This window comes from Fonsecaea multimorphosa, assembly GCF_000836435.1.
Source record: "Fonsecaea multimorphosa CBS 102226 unplaced genomic scaffold supercont1.5, whole genome shotgun sequence".
Taxonomy (NCBI): Eukaryota; Fungi; Ascomycota; class Eurotiomycetes; order Chaetothyriales; family Herpotrichiellaceae; genus Fonsecaea; species Fonsecaea multimorphosa.
This window is the reverse complement of record NW_015971639.1, coordinates 1,109,554-1,135,369: the sequence shown is the minus strand read 5'-3', so window position 1 is coordinate 1,135,369 and position 25,816 is coordinate 1,109,554. Positions and strand designations below refer to the sequence as shown.

Sequence of the window (25,816 nt, the reverse complement as noted above, 5' to 3'; positions counted from 1 at the left end):
TAGACGTCCACATTCTTTCACGCCGTTTACCGTGCGTCTCCTAGTTCAGCTTCTGAAAACGAAACACGTCCCAAATGAAATCACTCAATCCCCAACTCCGCAAAAAGGGCCTGGAGATGGTTCTTGAGGAAACCGTCGACCCGGGGCTGGGAACCGTCTACACTTTCCAGTCGGTCAAACCGGGCATGACGAACAACGACGTGGCGTACCGCTTGTGGTATGCTGGAGAGGTGTTCAAGTGGAGTGCGACGAGGAGGAAGGCCATTGACAAGGCCGCGAAGAAGATCAAGGCTCGGGAGGAGAAGGAAGGAAAGGAGAGGAAGCGCGCGGCGAGTTCAAGTGCGAGGGCGAGTTCAACGTCGGGTTCTAGCTCCGGGGCGAGCTCAAGTGGGAGCGGTGAGGAGTGAGAGCGAAGACAGAAATCGAAGGGTACGAAAATTTTCGGAACTACGATTTAAACAGCGACGCGCTTCACGACGGGGTTTGTCGTCTCGAAGTGGGGTATGCAGTGGTCCAACGTCACGCCTGGGAGTGAGAAAGCTCCATCTCGTTCTGCATCGAGAACATGGACTACTAGCGTCGCTGCTGGCTCTGGACTGGATATCCACTGGAAGGCGATCGATCAACACTGCCCAAAGCTATCCGAAACGGCGATTGCAGGGTGATCGGGACATCGGACTTTTCACAACGACGAACGACGAGGATTTTCGCCACCGCATCAACGGCGATGACGACAATACCCATAAGGTCGTCGAGAGTGGTCTCGACTGGTCTATACTCCTTTTTCTGACACTCAGTGCCCGGACGATCAGCTTCGCATGAGAGCTCACTTCTATCATTACACACACGCCACCGCCAGCGTCTCCTCCTTCTGCCTCTCTACCCCCAATGCGCATGCCACGTTTGAGAAACACTGTTCCAGCGTCGCAGCAGGATCCCCCGTCATGTCCACTGCAAATGAGCAGCTGTCCAAAACAAACAGGGTGGAGAATCAGCGAGAGCTCTCCTGCGATCAATTGGCCCTGAGTGTGCGGATATAGTCCATGATGGAAATTGGCAGGAAGGGCCGGCATTTACGATGCTTGATAGGCTTTTGAGAAGACGAAGATGGTCCATGCCGTTCCAATGAAGATGGGGAGACTGACGATTGGTATTGGGACGGGACAAAATCTCTAAGCTAGGCTGCTAGCGAGCTAGTCTGCCTACGCGACTCATTTGAGCCGTATGAACACACACACACACACACACACACACACACACACACACAACACACGGGGCAAGGCAATCCGGGCCATGTCGGGACAGATTGAGCTGAATGTAATACAAGCGAAACTGCACAGACACTATTCCACCTTCAGAACTTCTGCAAAACCGTCCATCACGAAGGTGTCATACAAGGGTACCGACGAAGGTCGAATGAGAAATGCCAAACAGAAAGGACCACCCGTCCAAGCTGGAATGGGGTGGGTGACTGCTCTCCGCGGTCTGTACGAACGGGGCCAATTCGGAGACAAATCATTTCCTTCCCATGAAGGGGGCTTGTGGCGTGATACACCCCCTGGTGATAACTACATGTATACGAGGTACTCACTCATCGTGACTCCGAAAATGATTCATCTATAGACTCAAAAGTACCCATTCCAACAAAAAAAAAGCGTTCTTTTCGCAGCATTCGGTTCGCTCCGTTAATGAATTGTCCGTGCTTCTGCGAGGGAAGCGATTTTCCAGTCTGATGAATGGTCAGATGGTTATAAATCTGATTTTCCGCACATGGGGTTCATCAGGTGAATATGTGCCCCCAGTCGCTTGATCAGCTCTTCACTCTTCGTCTTCTAGCTCCCGCGGATTTCCCGTACCTTGTCTGCCTGTATGCCCGTATGACCACACGTGTACTGCCGCAGCAAGAGTTGATGCGGGTCCATGGCACGACTAGTGACTAAGTCGTCTGCATCCATCGAGAGTGGCAGCTGATGAACAGTCCGGATACGCGTACTTCACAAAGAATGTCTAGATTTGCTAGAAGTGAAGGCCAAACCAAACCTAGACTAGACCTAAAAAAGGAACTCGCGACCCGCCCTCTCCACCACGCTCCTTGAAGTACCGCGGCAAGGCTCCCAGGCGTGCCAGGCTCAGCCTTGTCCGGTGTCACTACTTCACTCCAACGACTGTAGGTGGTGATCGATGACGGTACCGGCACTCCATCCTCTCGCGGCGGCTGCACAAAGAATAAATACCACTCCGTACATCGCTTTCACACTCAGAACCCTCGTCCTCGTGCCAGGGCCACTACAGGTGCAGCGATGCCTTTTTTGCACTCACGCGGTATATACATATCAAGAAGGGAAGGCTGGATGATTCAACTGCCACTCACACACGTGTCGATAAGAGAGAGAGCACTTATCCATGTCTTTGATCGTTCCAGATCATTGGCCTGGCGGAGGACACAAGGATACCGCACCTCTTTGTTGTTGTTCACCCTTGACATGTGCTTCGCCGTCACTCTTCTGCCTGTGCGCATACAAGCAGAGTGAATCAACATCTCCAGGTGCTTTGTCCTCCAAGCAGTTGGCGACACAGCATCAAAGCCACTCTCTCGAAAAAAGTGCACAACACCACAAGGTGCGTCAGAACAGCTCCTCCGTCCTGTTTCGTTCCCACATTGCTCACCCAGAACCGCTGCGCAGCAGTCCGGAGACAAGCAAGACTCTTCCACCCCCAATCTGTCGATCCTAACATGTGCTGGCTCTCGCAGATTCTCAGATCCACGTCGTCGTCATCAAAACACAATTTCAAGATCTGCCGTCCAAGAATGTCCCGCAACAACAACAACAACGACGACGACACTGGGTCCGACGCTGGGTCGTCGTCGCGCCCGGTTTACGGTGGCTCGCGTCCAGGCGACCCCAGTGTCCAAGACCTCTTGGACCTTCTGTACGCCATGGCCGAGGAGCGTGAGCAGCGTGATCGGGAGAGAGCGTCGCGAGAATCCGACAGGTCGGCAAAATGTGCGAGAGTTACGATGGATAATGCACGCGCGAGACGGGAGGCCGAGGCCGCCGGGTGTCATGTCAGAGACTTTGCGACGGGGTACGCGACGAGCGTCTCTGCTGACGGGAAGGGTCTGATGAAGTAATGCCTGACGGGGGTTCCACATAAGGCGAATGTGGTACTGGTGAAGGCTCGGTTATGAAGTCGGAAGGGAGACGGTTTTGTTGGCGTCCTTGGTGGAAGCTCGTCCAATGTGCAGCCCTTGAATTTGTTGGATGAACCAAGCTCAGCTGAGCCAGAAGCTCTCGAGCGAGCGATGGAATGAGCGGAGACCATCGGGTCCCCAGAATCACCCGAAGCAAAACTGTACAAAATCCCCCTCTTTCGCTCGTCGCGCGTCAAGTTCTTCTCCCCACCAAAAGTCTTGTTCTCCCGCATCCCGTTTGGCCCAAACAGCCCCCATGACATCCAGCACGGTCATGTACATCTGGTACCCAAACTTTTCGTACCACCGCCGACAGTAATCTTCCACCAGCGCACGGTGTGCTGTGTTGTGTGTCTCTGACCCGGCTATGAAGACAGCAAATAGGAGCTGCTTCTGGATGAACGAAGTCGGTCGGCATGCCGCCACGTGGTCGAGGCAGACTCGTGAAAGGAACGAAATGCGTGCGCCCACCTGTGCTGGGGAGTCGGTTCTTGGCCAGGGGAATATCCTGAGGATATAGATTAACAAGGCGTACCGGAATCCCTCACAACAATGATAGCGGTCACGTTCAGTATGCATAGCTTCTTCGTCGTCCGAGTCACACTCAAGACCTCGGCCAGGATAGATGTAGTTAGTGATTGACTGCTCGATCTCCTTTACCAACACTGAGGCCGTCTTGCTCCATTTGCGGCCGGAGAGGTTGGCGAGCTGTGTCATCGGAACAAATAGTTGGCGCGGGCAGCCGTTCAGCTGATAGAATGTCCAAGGCTGGCGCCCTTCGGTTTTGAGGACTGTCTCGAGGTACGCGTAGGGCAAGACACATTCTGTTCGTGCTAAGAGGGATACCATGGCGTCCCACCTTGACTAGTCAGACCCGAGATTTTGGGGAAGCGTGTGGGCTGTCCAGGCTTACCAAAGGATCATTGAGACCTGGACGTTCGCTTTCCTGCTCGTCGACCACTTTTTCACTCCACCATAGAGCTCCAGAAGATGATATGCGTCGGTCAAATGGGATCTCCATATGTTGAGGGATGAGATGGTGGCCTTTTCCATGAACATCAGATTAGAGTTAAACAAGCTTATCCCGGGTTGAGCACGTACCTCAAGTTGCCAGAGTGCAAGTGCTGTGTCGAGTAAACTCAAAGCATTATTGTAGATGCCAGCCCCTGCAAACGCCCCTTGGTATAGTACCATTGCCGCGCCTTTGTGGCTCAGTGTCTCCACAGGCGGGGAGGCTTGAGAGGGTGACCGCAGCCGAAAGTGGCAGGAAATCGCCATAATGGCGTGCAGCAAATGCTGAGAGCCTTTGGTAGTTTCAGGTCTGTAGCGGTACGGGTTGATGCTGAAGTCGGAAGTGATTGGATAATTGCAGAATTCTTGATCATCTGGAACGATAACAGTCAGCGAAGTCCTGGATACTGCCAGAATGGGACATGGACTTGAAACATACACATGTCAAGAAGGCCGGAAAACTTGTCGTGCAGTGTTGGAAAGCAAAATTGGGGGATGTACGAGAGACTGGTTTGGCTTGTATATTCGGATTCCGTCAGGTAGGACGAGGATCCGTTGAGACTCTCTGACGAAGTCGGGCTCCATGCCGCCGGTGAATCCTGAGAATGCTGGATTTGCAGACACTGTTCTAGACTCTCACTGTCAGGCGTGCCCACAGCCTCAACTTCCGTTATCATGTCCGGGTCCAATTGTCCATGTAGCCACGTAGCATCAGGAGGAGGCGGTAATTGTGCAGGACACAACTCGACCTGTGTCTGGACAACACCGAAATTTGTAGACACCAGAGGGACTGGGTATGTATCTGCTGGCACTTGAGATGGCTTCGACTCGTCAAGGTGTGGTGTACCTTTGCTAACGAAAGAGGCATTTCTTGCGGTAGTGCTCCCTAGAACATGTTGGCGCTTGCGTCTTTTCGCTGGTCGTCCAGCAACGAACAAGTATTGCCGAGGATGAGCGGAAGCAGATCCCTCGCCATGAGCACTTTGAGTGCTATGAGGCACGTCACCTTCGACAGAAGACGATGCTGCTGAGCCGCGCCTCGCTTGGGAGAGGGCCGCCTGCACTTTGGGCGGCTTATCAGCGGTGGAGTGGTTACTGTGCCATGTCAATTGCATGGAGTAACCCTGGCACAATTGTCCAGATTGTTGGCACGTCGTGCATCGCGGCCTTTGTCTATCGCAATGTAAGCCATTTGACTCGCAATTATGACAGTCGGATTTTGCAAAGGCCAGAGAGTTGGTTCGACGTGTCTTTGTCACGGACAATTGCTGATAAGGAGATAAGGTGGTTGTCATAATGGAATGCTTGCCTGCAGCGTCAACCGTTGTACTTCTCTTGAATATATTGAATAGAGAATAAAGGTCTCATGGGTCTTCTTTGGGCACTAAAAGACAAAGCTACCGGTTGTTGAAGATATATGAAAAGGAAGAGGAGGAGAAGGGGTTCTGCACATTGAATCAAGCAACCTTATTCTGGCGACGTGTTTCCCTCTCATAGCTGCTGCCCCACTCAGCCCAGACACCTAGACGGCAGCCGTAACCCGCACATTATACATATAAAGATGAAACTGTCGAGGTCGGACCAGACAAAGAAGGGGATAAACTGTTTCTGCATGAGATATCCAAGTCTTACAAATGGCGGCCAAAATTATTTCGTCGCCAAACCAGCTCTATCTTCGGCCTAAGTACTGATCTACTCGGTACAACTCGTAGTATACCCTCCTATGCCTTCTTGGCCTCGGAGATCGAGCGCTGTCTAAGTGCTTCAAGGATCTCATTTTCATCTCCAACTGCAATCCCTTCAATTGTTCGATGACCCAGAAGCTCATCATGGCGCGCGGCCTGAAGAAGTTCGAAGTTGATATTCGGCCCTTTGAACACATATCGCTGGCTTGTGAACCAAGCGACTAGAAGGAACGAGACCAAACCAACAGTAACCACGCTAGCGTCTCGTCAGCAGCCTTACTACTAAGTGGCGTTGCCACTTACCTGATCCAATTCATATTCTCGAGTGTGACTGGGTACGAAATGGGAATGCAGTAGATGATGTCGATGAAGACCACCCAGACACAAGAAAGCACGTTCATGGGAAGCCCAAATTTCCCCAAGTTCAATGCCCTGGGAGGGAGGACTTTGTCGCGCCCACGCCATGCCAGAATTCCTTGAGGGATTACATATGATGTTGTCATAAAGACGATGCAAGCTCCAACCATGGAAGAGAATGCGGCCGACGAGCCCAGGAAGATCAAGCCGTACAGCTGGATTCTAGTCAGTAAGGGGGGACTTGCTTGTCGGCTCATGACCCACCGAAACAAGTGTTGCTTGTAAGCATGCTGCGTTCAGCGGCATCTGCCATCTCGGGTGAACCTGCTTCCAGTACCTAGAAAGAGGGAAACAGTTGTCCCTTGATGCTGACCACATTTGGCGACTTGCACTGGTGATGTTGGCAGCGGCACAACCGAAAAAGCAGAGCGCAAAGGCCAACATGAGGACTGTAGTGCCGGCCTTGCTGCCTGTGGCTTGATAGTAGACTTCGATAAGAGGAAGGCCGGTGGGAGTGGAGATGACACTGTCAAAGTCGGTGATCACAAAGGACAGCGAGATGGCAAATGGAAAAGCTGAATCATGTCAACACCATGGTTCAGTGCCGTGTGTGAATAACTCACAAGTGACAAATCCCATCAACACGGGATACATCTGGCATTGTCAGTGAACGTTCTCCTCGTGCTCGGGTAAGTTCCTCACAATGACTTTCGGTACGTTGATAGTGGGATTCGGGATCTCTTCGCACCTGCGGATAGCAGTCAATAGTTGTCGTTAAGCCACCCAGGGGTGACAGCGAGTCTAATTGAGTGACAGGCGTCTTGACTTACAGGTGGGCGCCCGCATCTACTCCAAGGAAGCCATATAAAGCGTTCACTAACCCAAATAGGAAGGCGAGACCGTCGTTACTCCAGCCAGTGGAATTGGTGGTATCCGTGAAGACAAATTTGGCGGATTGAAAGTTGGGCGCGGCGCACGCCAGAATAGTGATCATTGTAACTCCTAGGGTCGTTACTGAGAAGTAAACTATTCTGCACGTCAGTGAATACTTCGGCAATTCCAGGAGAGAGGCGTACGAATAAATTTGTTCCACATAGGAAGCCATTTTGTCGCAAACACATTCAGTGCAACAGCTAACCAGGTAACTGCCACAAATACCAACCAGATATGCCACCTTTGTATAACATAGTCTGGATTGTTGAGAACAGCAATTCCAGTGATCATTGCCGCGATGAAGTTTGTCACGCTGGCGAGGCCTAGCCACCATCCTAACGTGCTGATTCCCGCAGATCTGGCATTGTTAGCGAGGGTTAACACAGGCATTGTCCTCGCCTTACATGTATGAAGCAAATGGTGCCCATTCAGGGGTGGAGACAACAAAAGACCAATAGTATTGAGCGCCAGCAACAGGGTACGCGCTGGACAATTCGGCCATGCCGATTCCTGTGACTGCAGTCATGGCCCCTGCGAGGGTAAGAGTCCAGATGGAACCTGCAGAGGACACCTCGATAAAGCCGGTACCGAAAGCACTGCCAAAGCCATTCCAGGTTGCGAGGAGGGCATAAGACATCGATATGAGTGAGAGGAGAGAGAATCGTCGCGGCATAGCCCGGGTATATCCCTGAGCCTGCAACTCGAGGTCATCAATGTCGATCTGAGCATTTTTGCGGTCCGCTGCGGTTGAGGAAGTCGCCATCCTGAGGCACTCTAGGAAGTCTGGCTCGAGAGAATTGGAAGAGGTGTCGCCGCTCGCGGAACAGTTGCTCTCCCTCCATAATATGTATATGCTCGTTCCTACGAGCGTGCACGGCGGCGTGATAAGCTAATGATGGCCTCGATTGCCTCTCTGGGAATGAAAGATAAATCCTGGAAGTCCTGACTCTCGCGATAGGTTGACGAGATACGCCATGCCACAGCCTCGGCTGGTCAGTGGTCCAGCTCGAGGTCTGGCTAAACTTTCGAGCTTAGGAAAGATGGCCAAGAACGATAACGCCCAATTGGGCAACTGAGTTTGTGGAGATGACCGACTCGAACTGGCCTCTGAGATAAGGATCCTGGACAGCCACAATTCCCCGTTTTGGTAGGAAAGTCAGTAGGGGAATGCAGTTTATAATATACGGGCCTGTGAGGGTATGGAGATGAGCTAGAGAGCCTAGTAAGTAACAACGGAAAATGGCAACAACAACAACAGTCACAACCACCGCTACGGAAAGGACTTTTATGCCAATCAAGGCGGAAAGTCTTCCTCCCGTCCTCACCTTCGAGGCTGATGCCGATCCGGCAGATGTCATCAAAGCGCTGAAACTGAGTGGTGGATGCAGGGTCAAAGCGGCCGTTGATAAGGCTATCCTTGCCCAGGTGGAAAGAGAGTTGCGGCCACATATCGAAGCGGATGTTGTGTGGGAGGGAGACTTCTTTCCGATCCAAACTCGGAGGGTTGAGGGCATGATTGGCAAAAGCCCAATCTGCGCCGAGCATATCATCAATCATCCGCTTTATCAGGCCGTGTGCAAGGAGTTCCTGACAACCAAGAATTGGTATTGGAGTGGGCAAAAGAAAATCTTCGCGACGTCGGATCCTCAACTCAACAATTCGATTTGCTTCTCCATCGGACCAGGAGCATGGGATCAACCATTGCACAGGGACAGTTGGTGTCATCAGACTAACGAGAAAGAAGTGGCGGTATATCCTGACGATTATGACCGAGATGTTGGCATTGGCTGGTTCATTGCGGGCAAACCTGCCACTCGAGAAAATGGTGCGACAAGATTTATACCCGGCAGTCATCTTTGGTCCAAGGACCGACCACCCCAGGAGGAACTTGCTGTGCACGCAGAGTTGGAGCCAGGGGTAAGTCTCGTTGCCATATCAACACCAATGACACTGATGGTGTGCGCAGGATGCCTTTATGATGTTGAGCTCATGTTATCACGGTGGCTCTGCCAACAAGACGACAGATCAAGAACGTTTGCTTTTCAGGTAAGGCCACTGCGCCACTCGCACGACAGAGAAAGACCTAATGAGTTTAGTTGCTTCATGACCAAAGGCTGGCTGCGGCAGGAAGAGAACCGTGAGTGTCCTTCTCTTTTCACGATATCGTCGATTCCGAATAGGCCAAATCTGTGACACGAGCTAACATGTAGTTCCAGAATACCTGGCCATTCCACGGGAGGTGGTGCTTAAGATGCCGGTTCATATCCAACAGCTCATGGGTTACAAGCTGAGCCAGCCATTCTGTGGGTGGGTGGAAAGTGACGATCCGCGCGTTGTTCTGGACCCGTCATTGAAGGATGATCCGTCGGGACACTATGACGAAGATCAAGACAAGCATTAAAGCTGTGAGTCTCGCGGTAGGATGCGTGGCCAGTTGTGTACATGTGTTTGCTGTGGGTGCACAAGTTAGTTCTCCGTAGCACCAGCAGCGAGCCTGACCTGATCTCGAGGCACTGTTGGTGCCATCTGTCTTCTGATTTCAGTCATCGTGTCAAACGCTCAAGGTGGTAGGCTTGTTTCAGATGTGGGAAAGGGATCAAAAAGTAAGAAGACGACAAGAAGATCAATTCACGCGCCAAAGAGGTCAAGGGTTTTGGATTATTGGGTGCTTGGCGTCTGGCAAGCATTAACGCTGCGCCAAGGCGTCAGTCAGGTCCTCACGATGCCATCTGGTGGTCGGATCTACGCTACCAACCAGTAGGTAATAGTTATAGCACCACTTAGACAGTCTTGTCATTGCGGATAAACCAGAGGTTCCACGTGTGCTACCAACTTATGGCAAGGGAAGTTGATTGGTGGCCAAACGAAACGAACTTGATAGGAAACCACCACCACCTGCATCGAGACCTGGAACTGTCTAACATGCACCTTCCCAAAGGCTAACCATTCACTCGCCTGACTTAATCTTTAATCGAAAGTCCGGTTGTGTTGGACAAGCTTCAATATGGTCCCCCAAAGACTTCGGTCTTTGTTGGTTTGCCCTCGTCGCCGAGGTTGGCACAGGGTAGCGCAGCCATCACACTGCAGGGTTGGAGTTCAGTCTAGGATTATAAGAAGCATGTCGGTGCTCGCAAGATCCAGTGAATACTCCACTTTTCCACGACGTGCATTCCACAGACTGAGACGACATGGCCGGCAAGGGGCCGTCCTCTTCCATTGCGACTCCAAGCCTCGACCTCTCACTGCAGACAGCTGAGCAGTCGGTGGACGACGAGCCGACACTGTGGAAGTCCATCAGGAAATGGCCAAAAGTCGTGGGATATTCCTTGGGTTTGGCCTCAGCCATTTTGCTCAATGGGTTTGACACGTCGATAGTAGGAAATCTCTCGGCCATACCAGCGTTTCAGTGAGCTTGCCCGTCCCTGGTACCTGTATCGTCCCCAGGACTAACAGAATCGAACTCAGGGAAGACTACGGCCGACATTTCAACAACCGCTACATCATCCCGTCGACATGGATGGGACTTTGGACTGCTATCGGCACCCTTGGTACTATGACTGGCAGTGTTGTCGCAGGCTGGCTCCAAGACCGTGTTGGCAGGCGTCCGGCACTTGCTCTGGGAAGCCTCTTGTCAGCCGTGGGAGTAGCCATCATATATTGCTCGCATTTCCTCGATGCATTGGACTCCCGGAGGGGCACCTTTCTCGCCGGCAAATTTGTTCAGGGGGTGGCTGTTGGAACACTTCTATGTTCCACACAGACCTATCTCTCTGAAATCCTGCCACCAAAATTGAGAGGATCAGTCATGGCCTTCTTTCCAGTCTTCACCTTGGTCGGGCAACTGATTGGCGCAGTCGTCGTCTCTGCATCCTTGAAATATCCACATAACCAACCCTACACCACCCCAATGATTGCGCAATGGCCATTTTCCGCTGTTCCTTTGATCCTGGCTCTGCTGGTGCCAGAAAGTCCAACTTACCTGCTTCGTAAGAGAAAATATGACCAGGCATTCAAAGCTCAAAAACGGCTTGACAGTTCGAGAACCGACACGCAGAAGAACATCGACGACCTCATGTTCTCGTTGCAGAAAGAGGAAGAGCAGGCCAGACATCGTCAAGTAACATATATGGAATGCTTCCAAGGCACGAATAGACGGCGCACGCTGATTGTCATCTTCGCCAACGTGCTGCCTATGCTTTTTGGATTCTCCTTGCTCGGTGATTCCACCTATTTCATCCAAATCGTCGGCATGAGTGCAAAGAATGCTCTACTATTCCTTCAGCTTGGTGTTGGCCTTGGGCTACTCGCCAATATTGTCAGCATGTGGGCCGTCACAAAGATTGGTCGGCGAGTCCTCGGCATGGCGTCGTTGATTGTCAGCACAGTCCTCTGGCTGGGCATGGGGATTGCCGGGTGTTTTGATGGTGTTGTCGTGATATGGTATGCAATCCTCCTGTTGGGGCGGACCGACCTGCTGATCTCTGTGCAGGTACACGGCAGTCACCATGATGGTAGTAGTCGTGGCCGTAGGGGTTGCAATTTGGCCCGTCTCGGTCGTGGTCAGTGCCGAAACCTCGTCCCTTCGACTTCGTGCAAAGACACAAGGCATCGGCTGGTTCTCAGGCGCTCTAGCACAGGGAGCCTTTGGGATCAGTCTCCCTTATGTGTACAACGTCGACCAGGGTGACCTCAGGGCCAAGGCGGGGTTCATCATCGCGGGATTCTCGGGTATAGCGTCGGTGCTGACCTGGCTCTTTGTCCCAGAAATGAAGGAACGCACTGCCGCAGAGATCGATACCATGTTCGAGCATCGATTACCCGCGAGAAAATTCAAAGAATGGCGAGGCACAATTGCCGAAGTCGCCGCAGATGATTCTCTTGGGTCTCATGCAGACTTGGCATAAAATGAATCGAGCTGAGGAGCGGTTTCTATTATGCATTGTATGTCAGCCCACGTCGATCCTAGTGCCGCCACAGCCTTGCTGGCCCCACGGGCTCAGGCAGTTCGTGGGGCACACCTGTCCCTAGCAACATTCCTGACCGCCTCACGGAGGCACTAGGCCATGTCGTACAATCCCCTGTTATCTCGCTACGCGAAATTGAAGAACGTCCAGCTGGAAAGTCGACCAGGAATGCTACATTTTCTGGTCACCAGGCATAGTTGCTCTCTAGATCTGCATCTGAGCAAGCCTTCGGCCATCTTCTCAGACCTCGGCAATCGTTGTAGCCGGCAGAAGCATCAAACAAGACCTCCCCGGCTAAGTCCCGTTCAGACCCCTCACTCCGCTCTCATCTGTCATCGCCAGCTTGTACCAATAGACTGGCGGAGAAGGCCAAACTTGCACGCTGTCAGCTGATCTTGGCAGAGGATGGATCTCCGGCAGCAAATCAGAGATACCAGGCAATGGACTGGGGACGGGTCCTTAGGTTGCGGCACCTGAAGGTATGTCCCGCGGGGATAAAGAGTGTGGCAAGGCCTCCCCTTGGGTTACCATAAGAGGAACTCCTTCTTCCTTCTTGCTGAAAGACCCCCTGTTGACTTTCCAATACTCTCTTCGTTGCTCCCCAATCAAGATGACGGATACAAACCCATCGATGGGCGCTATTGTCCACTGCGATGTCCTTGTCGTCGGAGCCGGCTTCAGTGGCATATCTATGCTATATCGTCTCCGCAAGGCAGGATTGAACGCAAAGGTCTTTGAGTCTGGGGGCGATTTTGGCGGCGTCTGGTACTGGAACCGCTACCCTGGAGCCCGGGTGGACTCCGAGTGGCCCTACTATCAATTGAACATCCCTGAGGTATACCGCGACTGGGAGTTCAGCGAAAAGTTCCCCGGTCACAAGGAGATACGTGCATATTGTGCACATGTCGACAAGGTCCTCAACTTACGTAAGGACGTGCAGTTCAATGCCCACGTAGTCGATGCTCGATGGAGCAAGAGCGACGAGACGTGGACGGTCAAGACCGAACAGGGCCATATCGCACAGAGCAAGTACTTGATTCTATGCACTGGCTTGCTGCACCGTCGACACATCCCGGATTTCCCAGGCCTGACGACCTACAAGGGCACCCTACACCACACCGGCTTCTGGCCAGAGGACATGAGCGTGAAGGGAAAGAAAGTGGGAATTATCGGAGCCGGCGCCACCGCCGTGCAAGTCGTGCAGGAATTGGCCAAGGAAGCAGACCAGCTGACCGTCTTCATGCGACGGCCGAGTCTGTGCTTGCCCATGGGTCAACGGCCCATCAGCCCGGAAGAACAAAGAGGGTGGAAGTCATATTTCCAGGCCTTGTTCCGCGAAGGCCGCCAGTCGAGAGCCGGGTTCCCAGGCACGACCGAGCCGTGCGGCGTGTTTGACGTGTCTGACGAAGAGCGCGAACGGCACTTTGAAGACATCTGGCAGCGAGGAGGCTTCAACTACCTGATGGTGAATTACAACGACGTCGTCCTGAGCAAGGAATCCAACCAGAAGGTGTACAATTTCTGGGCGAAGAAGATCAGGCAGAGGATCAAGGACCCGAGGAAGCAGGAGTTGATGGTCCCCGTCGAGGCGCCTTATTATTTCGGCACCAAGAGATGCCCCCTAGAGCAGGACTACTACGAGATGCTCGACCGGCCGAATGTCGACATCGTCAATATGAATCAGAACCCGCTCAAAACTTTCAATGCCACGGGCATGTTGATGGAGGACGGCACGCAGCTGGATTTCGACGTGGTGGTCCTTGCCACGGGGTTCGATTCATTTTCTGGATCGTAAGTCTTTGTAGCGGTTTGTGCCCAGATCATCACTGACCCGAGACTTAGGTTGACGCAGATGGGATTAAAAAACAAGGACGGCGTCGACATCAAGGATGTCTGGAAAGACGGTATCCGGACCTATTTGGGGATGACATTCAACGGCTTCCCCAATGTCTTCATGGTCTACACTCCTCACGGTAACCGCCCCCCCTCTTTCCGGACCCTTTACCCAAAAAGCTAACGTTTATGATAACCAGCACCGACGGCGCTCTCCAACGGCCCCACCATCATCGAAGCCCAAAGCGACTTCATCGTGTCGGCGATCCAGAAGCTGGAGAAGGAAGGCGCGTCGACGATCGAGCCCAACCCCGACGCCGAGGACGAGTGGGACGCCATGATCGACGCCATGAACAAGCACACCCTGTTCCCGCTCACAAACAGCTGGTGGAACGGCGCCAACATCCCCGGCAAAAAGGTCCAGATCTTGACCCACCCGGGCGGCATTCAGATGTATGAGGGCCAGTGTCGCGCCACCTTGGGCGACTGGAAGGGGTTCACGGTCGTGCATAAGGAGGGGGGGAGTAACGGTGTCGTGACGGCGGAGAAGGGCGCGGCGACTGAGAAGAGCGTCGAGATTGTGGCTCCGGTGTAGAGCATGAGCCATCAGAGCTTGTGATGGGGAGGGGGAGCCGTGGCTATTTAGTGAACGTGGTCGCTAGATGTCGACGCGTACAAAAGATCAGAGTTTAGAAAGGCAGCGAGTTGAAATCAACATGAAGATCTATATTAAGGCTTCGTATCCCACAAATGTCAAGATGACTCGACGCGACGCGACTTTTCATCGTGAATCATGATACACCTCCTATCCTTGAAAATCTAATCACCGGTTTCTTCCCAGGCACAAGGCACAGCTTCTGCCAACTTCCGCGACTTGTACAGGAGCCCACCGTGAAAAGCCCCCTGTCAACTCAAAAGGGGGCCTAATCCATCATGAACCATTGGGTGGGTGGGTGGGTATATTCGCTACCAAATGACCAGCATGCGCACCTCAACGCTTCTCCGGAGCGGCTGGTCCTCCTGGCCAGGCAGGGCGAAGGCACTGTGGGCGACCCACGGCGCGACGCGACTGCGACTGCGATGCGCCTCGCTGTCGAACAGCTTCAGGGCATAGACCTCGTCCGGTTGCTGCTCGCTGATGTAGTACCATTGGTGGGAGCAGCCGTCTTCGGGCGCGACGGCGATCATGTTCTCGCTGCGGAACTCGGGCTCGAAGCCCGGCCGCGCTTTGTACACACGCTGGAGGGCGACGTAGGGAGTCTCGACGTCGCCGGGCTGCAGGCTGCGCGGGTCCAGCACGGCCAGGGGGTCGCGGCGCACAGGCTCCAGCGCCCGCCACACGCTGAGCATGGACCAGCGCGGACCGTTGTAATTGTTCCCACTCCACTCCCAATGGTCGGTGACACCTTCGCGTTGCATGGCGGCGTCTTCGGCGGCGATGATCTCGGCGCGCAGGTTAAAGAAGGCATCGCGCTCCGCCTCCGTCGTGCCGGTTTCATTGTGGTTGTCCGCGAAGAACGTCGGCGCGACGGCGCGCATCTGCGCCCGTGCCCCGGCTGCCGTGTAATCGCCGTGCACGATGAAGAAGGGCTGCAGGCTCCGCTTTGCCGGCCGCGGGTTCTTGGGGTCGAACGACCCGTCATCAGTCTTGTTGTTGTTGTCGGGCGCCTTCTGCGCCATGTCCCTGACGGTGGTGTTGATGGCCGCGGCGCAGCGGACGCCTAGTTGCGTTTTCAGCATCGACGCGAGCTCCGGCCAGTAGCTGCCGTTGACCAGGTCCGTGTCGTGGAAGTCCGGGACGCTGGCGCGCTGCGGCGGCAGCAGGTTCGACGAGTGCCGCAGGACTTGGAAACCGTGCGTAGAGAGGTTAAAGGTCGACAGGCCCGCCGCGCGCATATCGCTGACGGGACATTGCACGCGCTGCAGCTCGGTCGACGAGCCTGTGAAGATGAGTTGGATCTCCGACTCTTGAGGCGCCGAAGTGCTGCCCCAGTAGTTGAATGAGGCGGTCAGCGTGTCCTTGTCCTTGCCCTCGAGCGCAACGGAGTACGAAGGATGGGCCTGAGTGGTGGTCGTGGTAGTCGTCGACATAGTGATTCTTCACACTCACGCTGTTCCAAGAGAATTCTGTAGAGAAAGGGACTGTCCTTTTCCAGAGGTAACTGTGACTTTTGGTTTCAAAGCGATGCTTATGCTTGTTCTCGTTCCTGGACCCCAGTCAAATGCGTGTATTTTGAGCAGATATTGGCGTCGAGCAAGTCCCCGTCGTTGGTTGGGGGGTCAGATCAAACTCGCTCACAGGCTTTTATATAGTCGCATCACCACAGGCGCTCCTAAAGGATCAGGCAACTGGGGCGCCTAAGAGATGAGGGAGGAGTGGGTGGGTAAGTGTGGGCTTCTTTGCGAGGTGGTTCCTACTTTCTGTGCGCTGACGCTCGAGACGGGTTGCGTTTTGTGGTTTCCACATATAAGAGCGTACATACATACCCAGGTAAGTGCATGATATATAAACCTAGTGCCCTTTTTATGTCGTACGTGCTCGATAGAGACTTACGTAGATTTCCAGGCCAGAGAGAACGCGACAGCAGCGGGACGGGACGCCTGAAGATCCTTGTTCCTCCTCATCCTTCCCTCTCTCCTCTTCCTTGTGGCTCGCTGTCGCCGTCTCCGTCCCCATCACAGGTATTGTCCCCCCATCTGCAGACCAACACTGATCGGGGGACGGTTTAAGTCTCGTATGCAGGGCCTCGTCTCGGTGGATTGCCCGCCGATCAGCCCAGCTTCGCGTGCCCTTATGACGTATGCGGTCCACCTCGTTTCTTGTTGGAACCAGGAATAATACCTAGGTAGTCCATAGATGGCACCCAGCTCGCCAGACGGTAATATGTTGCTGTGTTCTCCAATCCCGCAGGATCCCAGCAGAGTCTCACACGCGCACACACACATACATAAACGTACGAGAGAGGTCAGTCTGAGTCAGCTCAACAGTACTGGCTATCCCATCAAGAAGTCAACGCTTGCGGAATAAGGACAAGGTAATCACTCGTGAGCGTGGGTCTCGTCTTCGATATTATATCGCTCCGGGGGCAAATTGCGTCCTGTTTTGGAGATGCCGGACGAGTATGAGAGGTACTACTTGTTGTTTTCCTCCACTCATGAAGAGGACGGTATTATTGTGCATTAAATTGACCCCTGGGCAATTCATCATCGAGAACCGCTCTCACTGGTGTGGACAAGGTAACGTATTCCATATATCTCCTTCCCGGCTGCTGCTGTTCTCCAACCCCTCCAAACAAAGCAGCCCGTCTCGACCCAGCTACAGTGCCCCAACTGTCTCTTCCCTAAACTTCTTGGTTCCCAAACTGCTCGTGTCGTATCCGTGCTCCTCCAAGTAGCGCTTGAACCTCTCGTCCTCCTCCTCGATCATGCCCTGGCCAACATTCGGCAATCCCACAAACGCCACCACCGCGCTGAAGATGCACAGAGAGCTGCTGACCCAAAAGGGATATTGCCCCTGCTTGACCGTGTCGCTGCCGGCAGCATCGATCAACAGCGGAAACACGTACGTGCCGACAAAGGCCCCGACTTTCCCCCACGCCGCTGCAATGCCGTAGAACTGTCCACGGATCGGGGTGGAGGAGAGTTTGGACGCGAAGAGGCCGATGTTGTCGCCGGGGCCAACCTCCCCCAAGGCCATGAAGATACCAGTCAGGATGATGAACCCGGCCACTCGAGAGGGGTGGTCCAGGCTTGGATACGCGCCCGTCATGGCGAAGCCGACGATGCCTTGCAACAAGACACCCGAGATCAAGCACCATTTGGGACCAATCCAATCAGCCAGGAAAGCACCAAAGAAGGAACCTGGAATCCAAAAACTGCAAAACACTTGTTAGCCCCTTGTACGGAAATCTGTGCCAAAGCACGGCGATATTGATCGACACGGTCGTAGAGACGGTCTTACAACAGGGTAACTCACCTGTTGATCGCTGTAGCCATCCCGAAATTCTGCCACAGCGGTGCATTGGTGGGGAGGATAAAGACCAGCCAGGCGGACGAAAAAATGCCAAAGGAATAGGCCGAAAAGTTCTGCGACTCGGTCAGGATCTTGCTCAATGCCGGACACAAGTGATCAGACTCACATAGACAAACCAGATGATCGAGATAACTGTGCATCTCCACCAATAAAACTTGACAATCAGCCACACGGGGAACTTGTGCATCTTGTTGCGGTTATACTGTTCCGGTTCCTTAAGCTTGATTCTGAGGTGCGTCAGTAAACCAGGGAGGCCCATCACATCCAACCAGGAGCGACTTACCGAAGGTAAAGCAGACTCAGGGGTGGAATCGCCCCCAGTGCCAGGCAGATCCTCCATGCTGCGCGCAGATGGTTCTCACCAGTCGCAAGCACCACAATCATGGGGACGAATGCGCTGACGACGAAACCCAGATCGATCTGAAAGTCAGTGGCCAGAATAAACCAGCGATTGCGATGGCCTTTCTTGAGCTCGCCCGTCGATTCGGCTGCACCAACCGACCCGGCAGGGCTTTTGCAGACCGTCAGTAAAGCTTTCGAGCGAGACACGGGAACGGAGGGCCCTTACTATTCCCCTCCAATACCGAGGCCGATCAGGAAACGATAGGCAGATAGAGCAGCGAAGAGACCGCCAGTGCTGCCACCTGCTCCGTATGCGCCTGCGCAGAGGATTGAAAAGATGATGAGGACTATTCCACTTCACATTAGCACCGAGTTTCTGCGAAGGATCAGATCCACGACGGGGGTCGCGTACTGAAGGTGGAAATGAGCAACGTATTGCGACGAGACCAATGGTCGCTCAGAATCCCAAAGAACAAATGTCCCACCACGGTGCCCGCAAAGGCAATACTGGGGACAGCACTCTTATAGTTGGATTTGGTGTACTCGTCCCCATAGATGATGGCAAGCATTGTCGACACTGAACCGATAACACCATTCAGGTACCCGTCAGAGAACAGCCCAGCGCCGCAAGCGATGACTGGCCACGATCGCTCCCATCGCGACTTTGGCACTTCGGCGAGAGGCGCGGTGTGGATAGCAATATCCCGTTCCTGGTCTGCATCGTATTCCTGAGAGGCAGGAAACTTCCTCTCCTGGACTTGTTTCTCGTGCTCCATCCTGTCAAGTTAGTGTTGGACACAAGCAAAAGGGGGCTCTCAGGGTAGAAACTGGAGCTGACGGGCGTGTGTCCATGCCAGTTGCTGCACCAGCCTGCATTATATTGTTCCTTTGCGGCCGAGATCGACCCTCCAAGCGACGGCTCTCGCCAGCGCCACCTCGATATGCAGCAGATTTTTTTCCCGGCGATAGCTTGATGTAGCATTGAGTGGCATGGACCCTAAAGAGGAAGGAATACTGCACGGTGGAGCGAGGCTGGATAGCCAATGATGTGGGGTAATCAAAGCACATTGTTCAATTGACTGCCATACCACGAGCAGCGAGTTTCGCCTGCGGAGATCCATGTCCAGTTCTTGCCAGTGTGATAGGCCCAACGCCGCATGATAAGAGGGACCCTCACGTGGCCAAGCCATCTTCCGTACCGTTGAGACGCTCCTCAAATGCACCTGCATACCACACGTGGCTTATACAATGGGCTAAGCGACCACACCTCACCACTGCATTTTGCCTCTGGGACAAGGAACGATATCACCGGCCAACGGAATCTCATTCTAGAATCGCTCAGGCCACGGATTCGACCAATGGCTGGCTATACTGGGCCAAGGCGATTGGACGGTGCCCTTTATCATTGCTCGTGACCCCAGTCATGAATCCTCGCCATCTTCTCAGCCCTAGTCATAGTAGTTCTGGACCTTCATTCCCTTGAAGTTGAAAGAGGTCCCTTCGCGCTTTTCTATCACCGTCTTGTGATGTACATCTTTAACCCGCGCCCGGACGTACTCGGTCCCTGTAGGAACGGGTTTGTTAGGGTCCCTGTCCTCGTCCGATAGCAGACCAAGACGCTCAAGGACGGGTGATGGGACGGTCCTCATAGGAGTCTGAGCTCCAGGGCGACTGAAATAGAGCAAGCCTAGGCGAGCGATGTGCATTTGATCTTTTGGAGGTGTGACCACCCGGTGCACTGTTGATTTGATGAAGCCTGTATTTTCATTTAGTCGCCCTGATAGTCCTGATCGACAGCCCAGTCTTACCGTTTGTAAGGAAAGACAAAGTGTCGGCTGCATTACACGTGATACCTCCTTCAACCGGTTTCACCCACTTCCATTGCCCTTCAGGTGTCCGGATCTGTAAGCCTGCGACGTGCTGCGAGAATAGTAAGGTGAGGCTGCCAAAGTCTGTATGGCCGCCTGTGGTATACGCTTGAGCCTTGTCCCACTCGTCCTGAGTTCTTATATTGTAGATCATGTATCGAAGGTGGTCATCGGACTCTCCATCGTAAGCATGTGCGTCCACGAAATAGTTTTCGGGGAGCTCGAGAATAATGGCAATAAGCACATATAGCTTGCGGAGGACCTTGTCCCATAGTTCGCGATGGAATGCCGAAATCTCTTCCCAGTTTTCCCGGACGATTTGATGCTTCGGCACATTCTCATAGAAAGGAATAGGCTTTTGGATATTGAGCTGGACAGGATGAGCTTGCTGCGTTTCAATGAAAGCAAAGAACACACCATCTCAACGTTCTCTTTGACGCCAGTATCTCCTACCCAGCGGGAGTTCTCCCTGTAGCCGAAGTACTCTCCTTCTGCAAAATTACAAGGGAAGAAGCGCTTTTCTTCAACTGGTTGCTTGAAAAAGGTGTTGCCGATGCTGAATTGACGGAGAACCTTGCTGTCGTCGATGCCTGTATTGACGACAGTCCAGAAGCCGACCCGAGTGACGGCATCATAAAGTTGTTTAGCCAACTCTTGTTTGCCTCCTACCTCGTCAAAACGGGATAGGTCGATTGTAGTAAGTGGAGCCCAATCAAGCTCCTCTTTCGTATATTGTGGCCGACTCCAAGGCTTGATCAGAACATGTTTTGCTGGCTGCGGTGCCGGTTCAGTGTCGATGGCAGAGGGCGCCATTCTCGGGTGTGTGATGCTGCTGTTCACGGTTAGAGGAGTGCCTCAGTTACCAAAGCACGTCAGACATTTCAGTCGGGAGCGTGAGCGGCGATGTTTAAAGGTAGATGGACGATCGTGCCTCTCAAAATGCGGGGTTGCAGCAGTGAACCGAGTACTCCTTGCTCAGCTCTCAGGACGGGCAGTGAGACGATTGCGTGATTGCGTCGCGGCAACGCGTGCTACAAGGCCGGAGGAGCGATTGACCATGATCCGCTCCCCCAAGATCGTCCTGGAGTTCTCCAAACATGACGCTTCTCCGCCTGGGATAGGCAGGCCTCCTCTTGGTTGCTGCAAGCCGAGGTTCGACTTATGGAAAGCGTCGATTTGTCGACTCGCTTGTCATGAAGGAGGGGAAACTGGAATGGTGCAAGTTGCCAATGAGGTGGTCTGTTTATTGGGTGTAGATGTAGCATCGCAATGTTTTGGATGTTTGCCCTGTTTGCCCTATTTGCACTGTTTGTAATTACGTCTAGCCATTGTAGAAAGAGGACCGCCGACTGCGAAGTGCGGCTTCCGGTGTTTTGCAACATTCAGCTTATATTCCGATTCTCATCTCACTTCGTCCAGAGTATCGCTCCACCCCCGATCCCATTCTGCCTCAACGGATTGTCGCTGCCGTCCTCCGCGACCGTCTTGCTCGTGTACCCAACTATCTCATTGAACCCGACCTTGAGGTAGAAAGCTTCTTTGCCGTCGGCAGCAACAACGCACACGGGAAGGTCTCCTTCCGGGTCCTTCTTCGCTCTCAATAGTCCGTCCTCTACAAGCTCTCTCCCATACCCTTTGCCTTGATGATCGGGATGGACGCCTAGAACCTCCAATGACCAGCGTACTTGACGATGCGGTGCACTGAAAAAGTGACCGCAGAAAGGAAGTATGCGAGGGACGAAGTTCCAGATGGTCAGGGGGTCAGGATCCTCTGGGGTTGGCCGCGCTGCCGCCTTGTTGGGCCAAATGTATCGGCGGATTCTGTAGAATGTCGACACCGTAGGCTTTATCAAGAGACCTGGTCAGCATCGCTAAAAGGTTAGAGGACGAATGCTTTGTAGTGTGGAAAAGACGTCTGACTTACGAGGATCCCACCACCCCCAAATCCCATGTAGGTGCTCCCATCCTTTGCCCATCCGTTCCCACTGGGCGAAGCCCGTGAGGGTTAGGCTTTCAGTATCTTGTTTCGCTGCTTCACTGGCCAGCAATGCAGTCCGCTCGTCCTGACCCTGTCCCGGGCTGCCTTGGCTGGCTTTGTACGACACCATGAGAATTTGGCCAAAATCCCACCACGCCACCGAAAGGTTCTCTCTGGCGGCCTGAACGAACGCTTCTGGGTGTTCGTCCACGTAAGGGAACAGGAACCGGAATAAAGGGTCGGCCCTGAAAGCTGCGGCATATATTTCCGCCATGGCAGGTATATCGGATCTGGTAGCGGGACGGATCGGCATGATGGGCGACGGGTGGACAAACGGGCTGAGCCTATGCTGCCAGAAGCTAAAGAGAAAGAAAAGCGCCTTTGATGTCTTCTGTAAAACCCTTCAAACTCTGTAGTGACAATGCGGTATGCCTTGCAAAATCCTCGCTCGGTCTCGACCTTATCGCAAACCTATGGCTTTGGGTTCTGGATAGAAATGCCGCTTTGTAGGGGAATTTGCAATGCTTCTAAACCTGGGCAAACACACGAGCTGTCTTGCACGAAGGGCGGTTGCTGAATTCAATGCTTCCGTATCTCTTACGCGTTCCCAGCGCTTACATGGTCCCTTTATAGTCGCATTTGTAAATTGACCTTCCCTTTTCGTTTGCGCTCACAAAGCAGCCGGCGGCGCGCTATCCATCGCGAGGTACTTGTACTCGTATGTAAGATTATGGGCGCAGGAGCTGCCGTTGCTAGCTGGTTCGGTTTAGCCTTAGATCCGGTACAGTACCGTACAGATAGTTGATCTGTGTGGAGAGGGTGTCTGACAGGCTGTACGTTTGAAAGATTACGCCGATGCCGCTTGTCGCATACCTAGTACCTACCTAGGTACCTGCCTTGGTAATGTTTGTCGCCTCTATCTTCTGTGGAATTGGAACCTTAGCTCTTGGCATTGAATTTAAGTGATCCTTTTAACTAAGCCTCTAATGAATATACTTAAAGCTTCAACTAAACTCTTAACTAACTTTACCTTCTAGGTGCCTCTGCTTCCCCAATACCAAGGAAACAGGCGCCAAAGGAACGGAAAGCGAGATACCTTGTCCTATCGTCTCCGTGCCAATCAAACCGAAGGACAAACATGATCACAAAAGTAGGCGTTGTTCGTTCCCAGATCATGCGACGACCTTCTCGAAGACCAGCTTGCAGCTCTGGCCCTTTGGCCGGCTGGCGATGATCTGGTCCTCCATGTCCATGTCGCTGTCCATCCGGCTGGACAGGGTCGTGCGGCACTGGGAATAGACCTCGCGGAGGAGGAGTTTCATCTCAGCTATTGCGAGGCTTTTTGGGGTGGAGAGAGGTTAATAGAGGATCTTGTTCGATGATAGAGGAGAAATAAGGGAGGGGGTCGAGAAGTTGCGGGGACAATAAAAAGGTACAAAGAAAAAGAAAAGAAAGGACTCACTGCCGACCCAGACACCCCCTTCCGCCGAGGGAGAAGGCGAAGGATAACCTGTTTCTCTCGGCCTCGCCGGACTTGTCGAGCCAGCGCTCTGGCAGGAATTCCAACGGTTGCGGAAACACGGTAGGGTCCTTGTGCAGCGTGTACGCCTGGCAGCTCACGATGGTTCCTTGCGGGATGAAGTAGCCTTCGATCGTGCTGCCCCCGGAAGGCACGTATCGCGGCATTGACATGGGTATTGGGGGGAAACAGCGGAGGCCTTCTTTGACCACGGCGTCGAGGTAGGGAAGTTGATCGAAAGGGGCTGCGGCGTTTTCGGTAAGTTCTTTGCGCAGAAGGCCCTGAATACGCTGCGATGTCGGCGTGGGTAGAGAGAGGTGGTGCATCAGAAAACAGAGCGCGTCGCCTGTCGTGTCGACCCCTGCTGCCAGGTGGTCCTTGCACTCGGCGGGCACGGCGTAGGGGGCCATGTCGGTGGCCTTGGCTTGTGCCTGAAGCTTCGAGAGGAGGCTGAACGGCGACGGCGACGGAAGTGCGCTGGTCCTGAGGACGTAGTCATTCGATAAAGGTGCGGGCTTGGGCGGGCTGATATAGTGGATCACACCGGAGAGCCACGGCATGTAATAGATGGCGATATTGCCTGGGAGCAGTCTGTTTTAGTACAGTACTTTCGAACACGAGCTCTTATGCGCCATTCTAAACCGGGTGGTTCTAAACGTACTTTTCAAGCTGTCATGATAAGACAGTTCTTGCATCAGACGCAGATCCTTTTCGTCCCTGTTGGCATGCGTACCGTACGGATGAAACAGCTGATGCGTCACTCCGTCCAGCGCGAAGCAGTGCAGAGATACCTGAGACGCCGGGCCCTCACGTTAGTCTTGCACTGGCCGGCCAGCCCAGCCCAGCAGAAATCCTTACATAGATGTCAGCGAACCCATCATTCCCATGACATTGATCCAGACACTTGTTCAGAAAGTCCCGCGCATGCTGGGAGATGCCGTTGAGGACGTCGGGTTTCATGATGCTCGTGTTGGCATACCGGTCGGCTAGATAGCGCTTCATGTAGCTGTGCTGGAAACGGCGACTCCCGGCCAGAGTTAGCCACAGATTCTTGATCGACTACACAGACACAGTTGACTTTTCCTTCCGAAACAGAATGGAAAAATTGGGGGGAAGACTTACATCCGCCCGCGGGAGCGTCGAAAACAGTGTGCGCGTCCCAAACTGCGTGAATAGCGAGTAGAAGGGCGTCTTGTCGTACCCGCTGCCGCCCGACACATAGATCTCCTTGGCCGCGTCGGCGGTCGCGAACGACACCTCGTTAGGGCTCAGTCGGACGACCGGTCCATACTTTTGGTGGAGATCGTGGATGTACAGGCGTCGCCCGTGCGTGAATTCGTGGTACTTGAGCACCAGCGATGTCCAGGCCGTGTATTGGGGGCCTGGCAATTTGGCCACGGGGGAGCGAAACCTCTGCACGACTTTGGCGAGGGCTGCGACGAGGATCACGTAGGGGAGGAGCCATAATAACATGGTGCCAGCGCTGGTGATAGCAGGCTGGTTTGGAAAATGGGTGTAGTCGAGTAGGTCAATTCAGCTGGCGCACAGCAATCTTTTGCTCTTTTCCTGGGTCCCAGCAGTTGTCCTGTTCCAAAGTGCGGGACACTGTTTGGGTTTTGTTCCAAAGCTGTGAGGACCATATATCATATATGGGACGAGGAGGCTCAACGTGATTCACTGAGAATTGGACAACACTTTTGACACAACCGTCCAAAGCGGGAAGGTTGTGGCGATCAGGGCATGACCGCCACCTCAATGCAGATTTGGTTCCCTTACTTCATATGGTGACTAGAGAGTAGCGACGCGACAGGGAGGTGTGAGATGGGATGGGCGTCCCAAGGCGGAGAACAAGAATCAAGTGGTGGTGGGTATTTGCTATCGACAAATTCCGGGAGGTCTATCTACCTATGGCTCCGCCATCTCTTCATCCTTCCCCTTTGGGACTAGTCCAGACGTTCCCACAATATGCAGCATGGCCAAACGGCGATAAAGGGGCAAATCAATTGCTAATGGCTCCGACGGCTCGCGCGTAGATGGGCGCAACAATGGCCGGAAAGGCTCGAGATCAATGTCTGGTCCCGTCTAGCCTGCTCATCTCCC

The 25,816-nt window shown here is 53.5% G+C and overlaps 12 protein-coding genes across 12 annotated transcripts; 5 read left to right on the top strand and 7 right to left on the bottom strand.

Annotated features, from left to right (window-relative positions):
• Positions 1-74: 74 nt before the first annotated feature.
• Positions 75-407, top strand: Z520_03623 (uncharacterized protein; the record flags this gene model as incomplete). Its single annotated transcript, XM_016774133.1, has 1 exon — positions 75-407. The coding sequence occupies one exon, from the start codon at positions 75-77 to the stop codon at positions 405-407; it is 333 nt and encodes a 110-aa protein (XP_016635079.1).
• Positions 408-2,809: 2,402 nt separating this feature from the next.
• Z520_03622 (uncharacterized protein) lies at positions 2,810-3,133 on the top strand (the record flags this gene model as incomplete). The annotated part of the gene is made up of 1 exon (XM_016774132.1): positions 2,810-3,133. One exon carries the CDS (start codon positions 2,810-2,812, stop codon positions 3,131-3,133), a length of 324 nt encoding a protein of 107 aa, XP_016635078.1.
• Positions 3,134-3,337: 204 nt separating this feature from the next.
• Z520_03621 (uncharacterized protein) lies at positions 3,338-5,319 on the bottom strand (the record flags this gene model as incomplete). The annotated part of the gene is made up of 4 exons (XM_016774131.1): positions 3,338-4,052; positions 4,107-4,237; positions 4,295-4,578; positions 4,644-5,319. 4 exons carry the CDS (start codon positions 5,317-5,319, stop codon positions 3,338-3,340), a joined length of 1,806 nt encoding a protein of 601 aa, XP_016635077.1.
• Positions 5,320-5,925: 606 nt separating this feature from the next.
• On the bottom strand, positions 5,926-7,942 carry Z520_03620 (uncharacterized protein; the record flags this gene model as incomplete). The annotated part of the gene is made up of 8 exons (XM_016774130.1): positions 5,926-6,145; positions 6,193-6,461; positions 6,511-6,821; positions 6,870-6,900; positions 6,949-6,994; positions 7,077-7,272; positions 7,323-7,537; positions 7,584-7,942. The coding sequence occupies 8 exons, from the start codon at positions 7,940-7,942 to the stop codon at positions 5,926-5,928; spliced, it is 1,647 nt and encodes a 548-aa protein (XP_016635076.1).
• Positions 7,943-8,418: 476 nt separating this feature from the next.
• Z520_03619 (uncharacterized protein) lies at positions 8,419-9,580 on the top strand (the record flags this gene model as incomplete). Its single annotated transcript, XM_016774129.1, has 4 exons — positions 8,419-9,096; positions 9,146-9,225; positions 9,276-9,316; positions 9,396-9,580. 4 exons carry the CDS (start codon positions 8,419-8,421, stop codon positions 9,578-9,580), a joined length of 984 nt encoding a protein of 327 aa, XP_016635075.1.
• Positions 9,581-10,367: 787 nt separating this feature from the next.
• Z520_03618 (uncharacterized protein) lies at positions 10,368-12,083 on the top strand (the record flags this gene model as incomplete). Its single annotated transcript, XM_016774128.1, has 3 exons — positions 10,368-10,585; positions 10,645-11,619; positions 11,669-12,083. The coding sequence occupies 3 exons, from the start codon at positions 10,368-10,370 to the stop codon at positions 12,081-12,083; spliced, it is 1,608 nt and encodes a 535-aa protein (XP_016635074.1).
• A 670-nt stretch (positions 12,084-12,753) lies between these two features.
• On the top strand, positions 12,754-14,571 carry Z520_03617 (uncharacterized protein; the record flags this gene model as incomplete). The annotated part of the gene is made up of 3 exons (XM_016774127.1): positions 12,754-13,934; positions 13,986-14,116; positions 14,177-14,571. 3 exons carry the CDS (start codon positions 12,754-12,756, stop codon positions 14,569-14,571), a joined length of 1,707 nt encoding a protein of 568 aa, XP_016635073.1.
• Positions 14,572-14,942: 371 nt separating this feature from the next.
• Z520_03616 (uncharacterized protein) lies at positions 14,943-16,067 on the bottom strand (the record flags this gene model as incomplete). The annotated part of the gene is made up of 1 exon (XM_016774126.1): positions 14,943-16,067. One exon carries the CDS (start codon positions 16,065-16,067, stop codon positions 14,943-14,945), a length of 1,125 nt encoding a protein of 374 aa, XP_016635072.1.
• A 1,225-nt stretch (positions 16,068-17,292) lies between these two features.
• Positions 17,293-19,127, bottom strand: Z520_03615 (uncharacterized protein; the record flags this gene model as incomplete). Its single annotated transcript, XM_016774125.1, has 6 exons — positions 17,293-17,851; positions 17,953-18,062; positions 18,116-18,236; positions 18,293-18,520; positions 18,578-18,698; positions 18,764-19,127. The coding sequence occupies 6 exons, from the start codon at positions 19,125-19,127 to the stop codon at positions 17,293-17,295; spliced, it is 1,503 nt and encodes a 500-aa protein (XP_016635071.1).
• A 672-nt stretch (positions 19,128-19,799) lies between these two features.
• On the bottom strand, positions 19,800-21,032 carry Z520_03614 (uncharacterized protein; the record flags this gene model as incomplete). Its single annotated transcript, XM_016774124.1, has 3 exons — positions 19,800-20,107; positions 20,160-20,589; positions 20,637-21,032. 3 exons carry the CDS (start codon positions 21,030-21,032, stop codon positions 19,800-19,802), a joined length of 1,134 nt encoding a protein of 377 aa, XP_016635070.1.
• A 593-nt stretch (positions 21,033-21,625) lies between these two features.
• On the bottom strand, positions 21,626-22,510 carry Z520_03613 (uncharacterized protein; the record flags this gene model as incomplete). The annotated part of the gene is made up of 2 exons (XM_016774123.1): positions 21,626-22,077; positions 22,144-22,510. 2 exons carry the CDS (start codon positions 22,508-22,510, stop codon positions 21,626-21,628), a joined length of 819 nt encoding a protein of 272 aa, XP_016635069.1.
• Positions 22,511-23,369: 859 nt separating this feature from the next.
• Positions 23,370-25,189, bottom strand: Z520_03612 (uncharacterized protein; the record flags this gene model as incomplete). The annotated part of the gene is made up of 5 exons (XM_016774122.1): positions 23,370-23,535; positions 23,660-24,296; positions 24,378-24,507; positions 24,575-24,727; positions 24,839-25,189. The coding sequence occupies 5 exons, from the start codon at positions 25,187-25,189 to the stop codon at positions 23,370-23,372; spliced, it is 1,437 nt and encodes a 478-aa protein (XP_016635068.1).
• Positions 25,190-25,816: the final 627 nt, after the last annotated feature.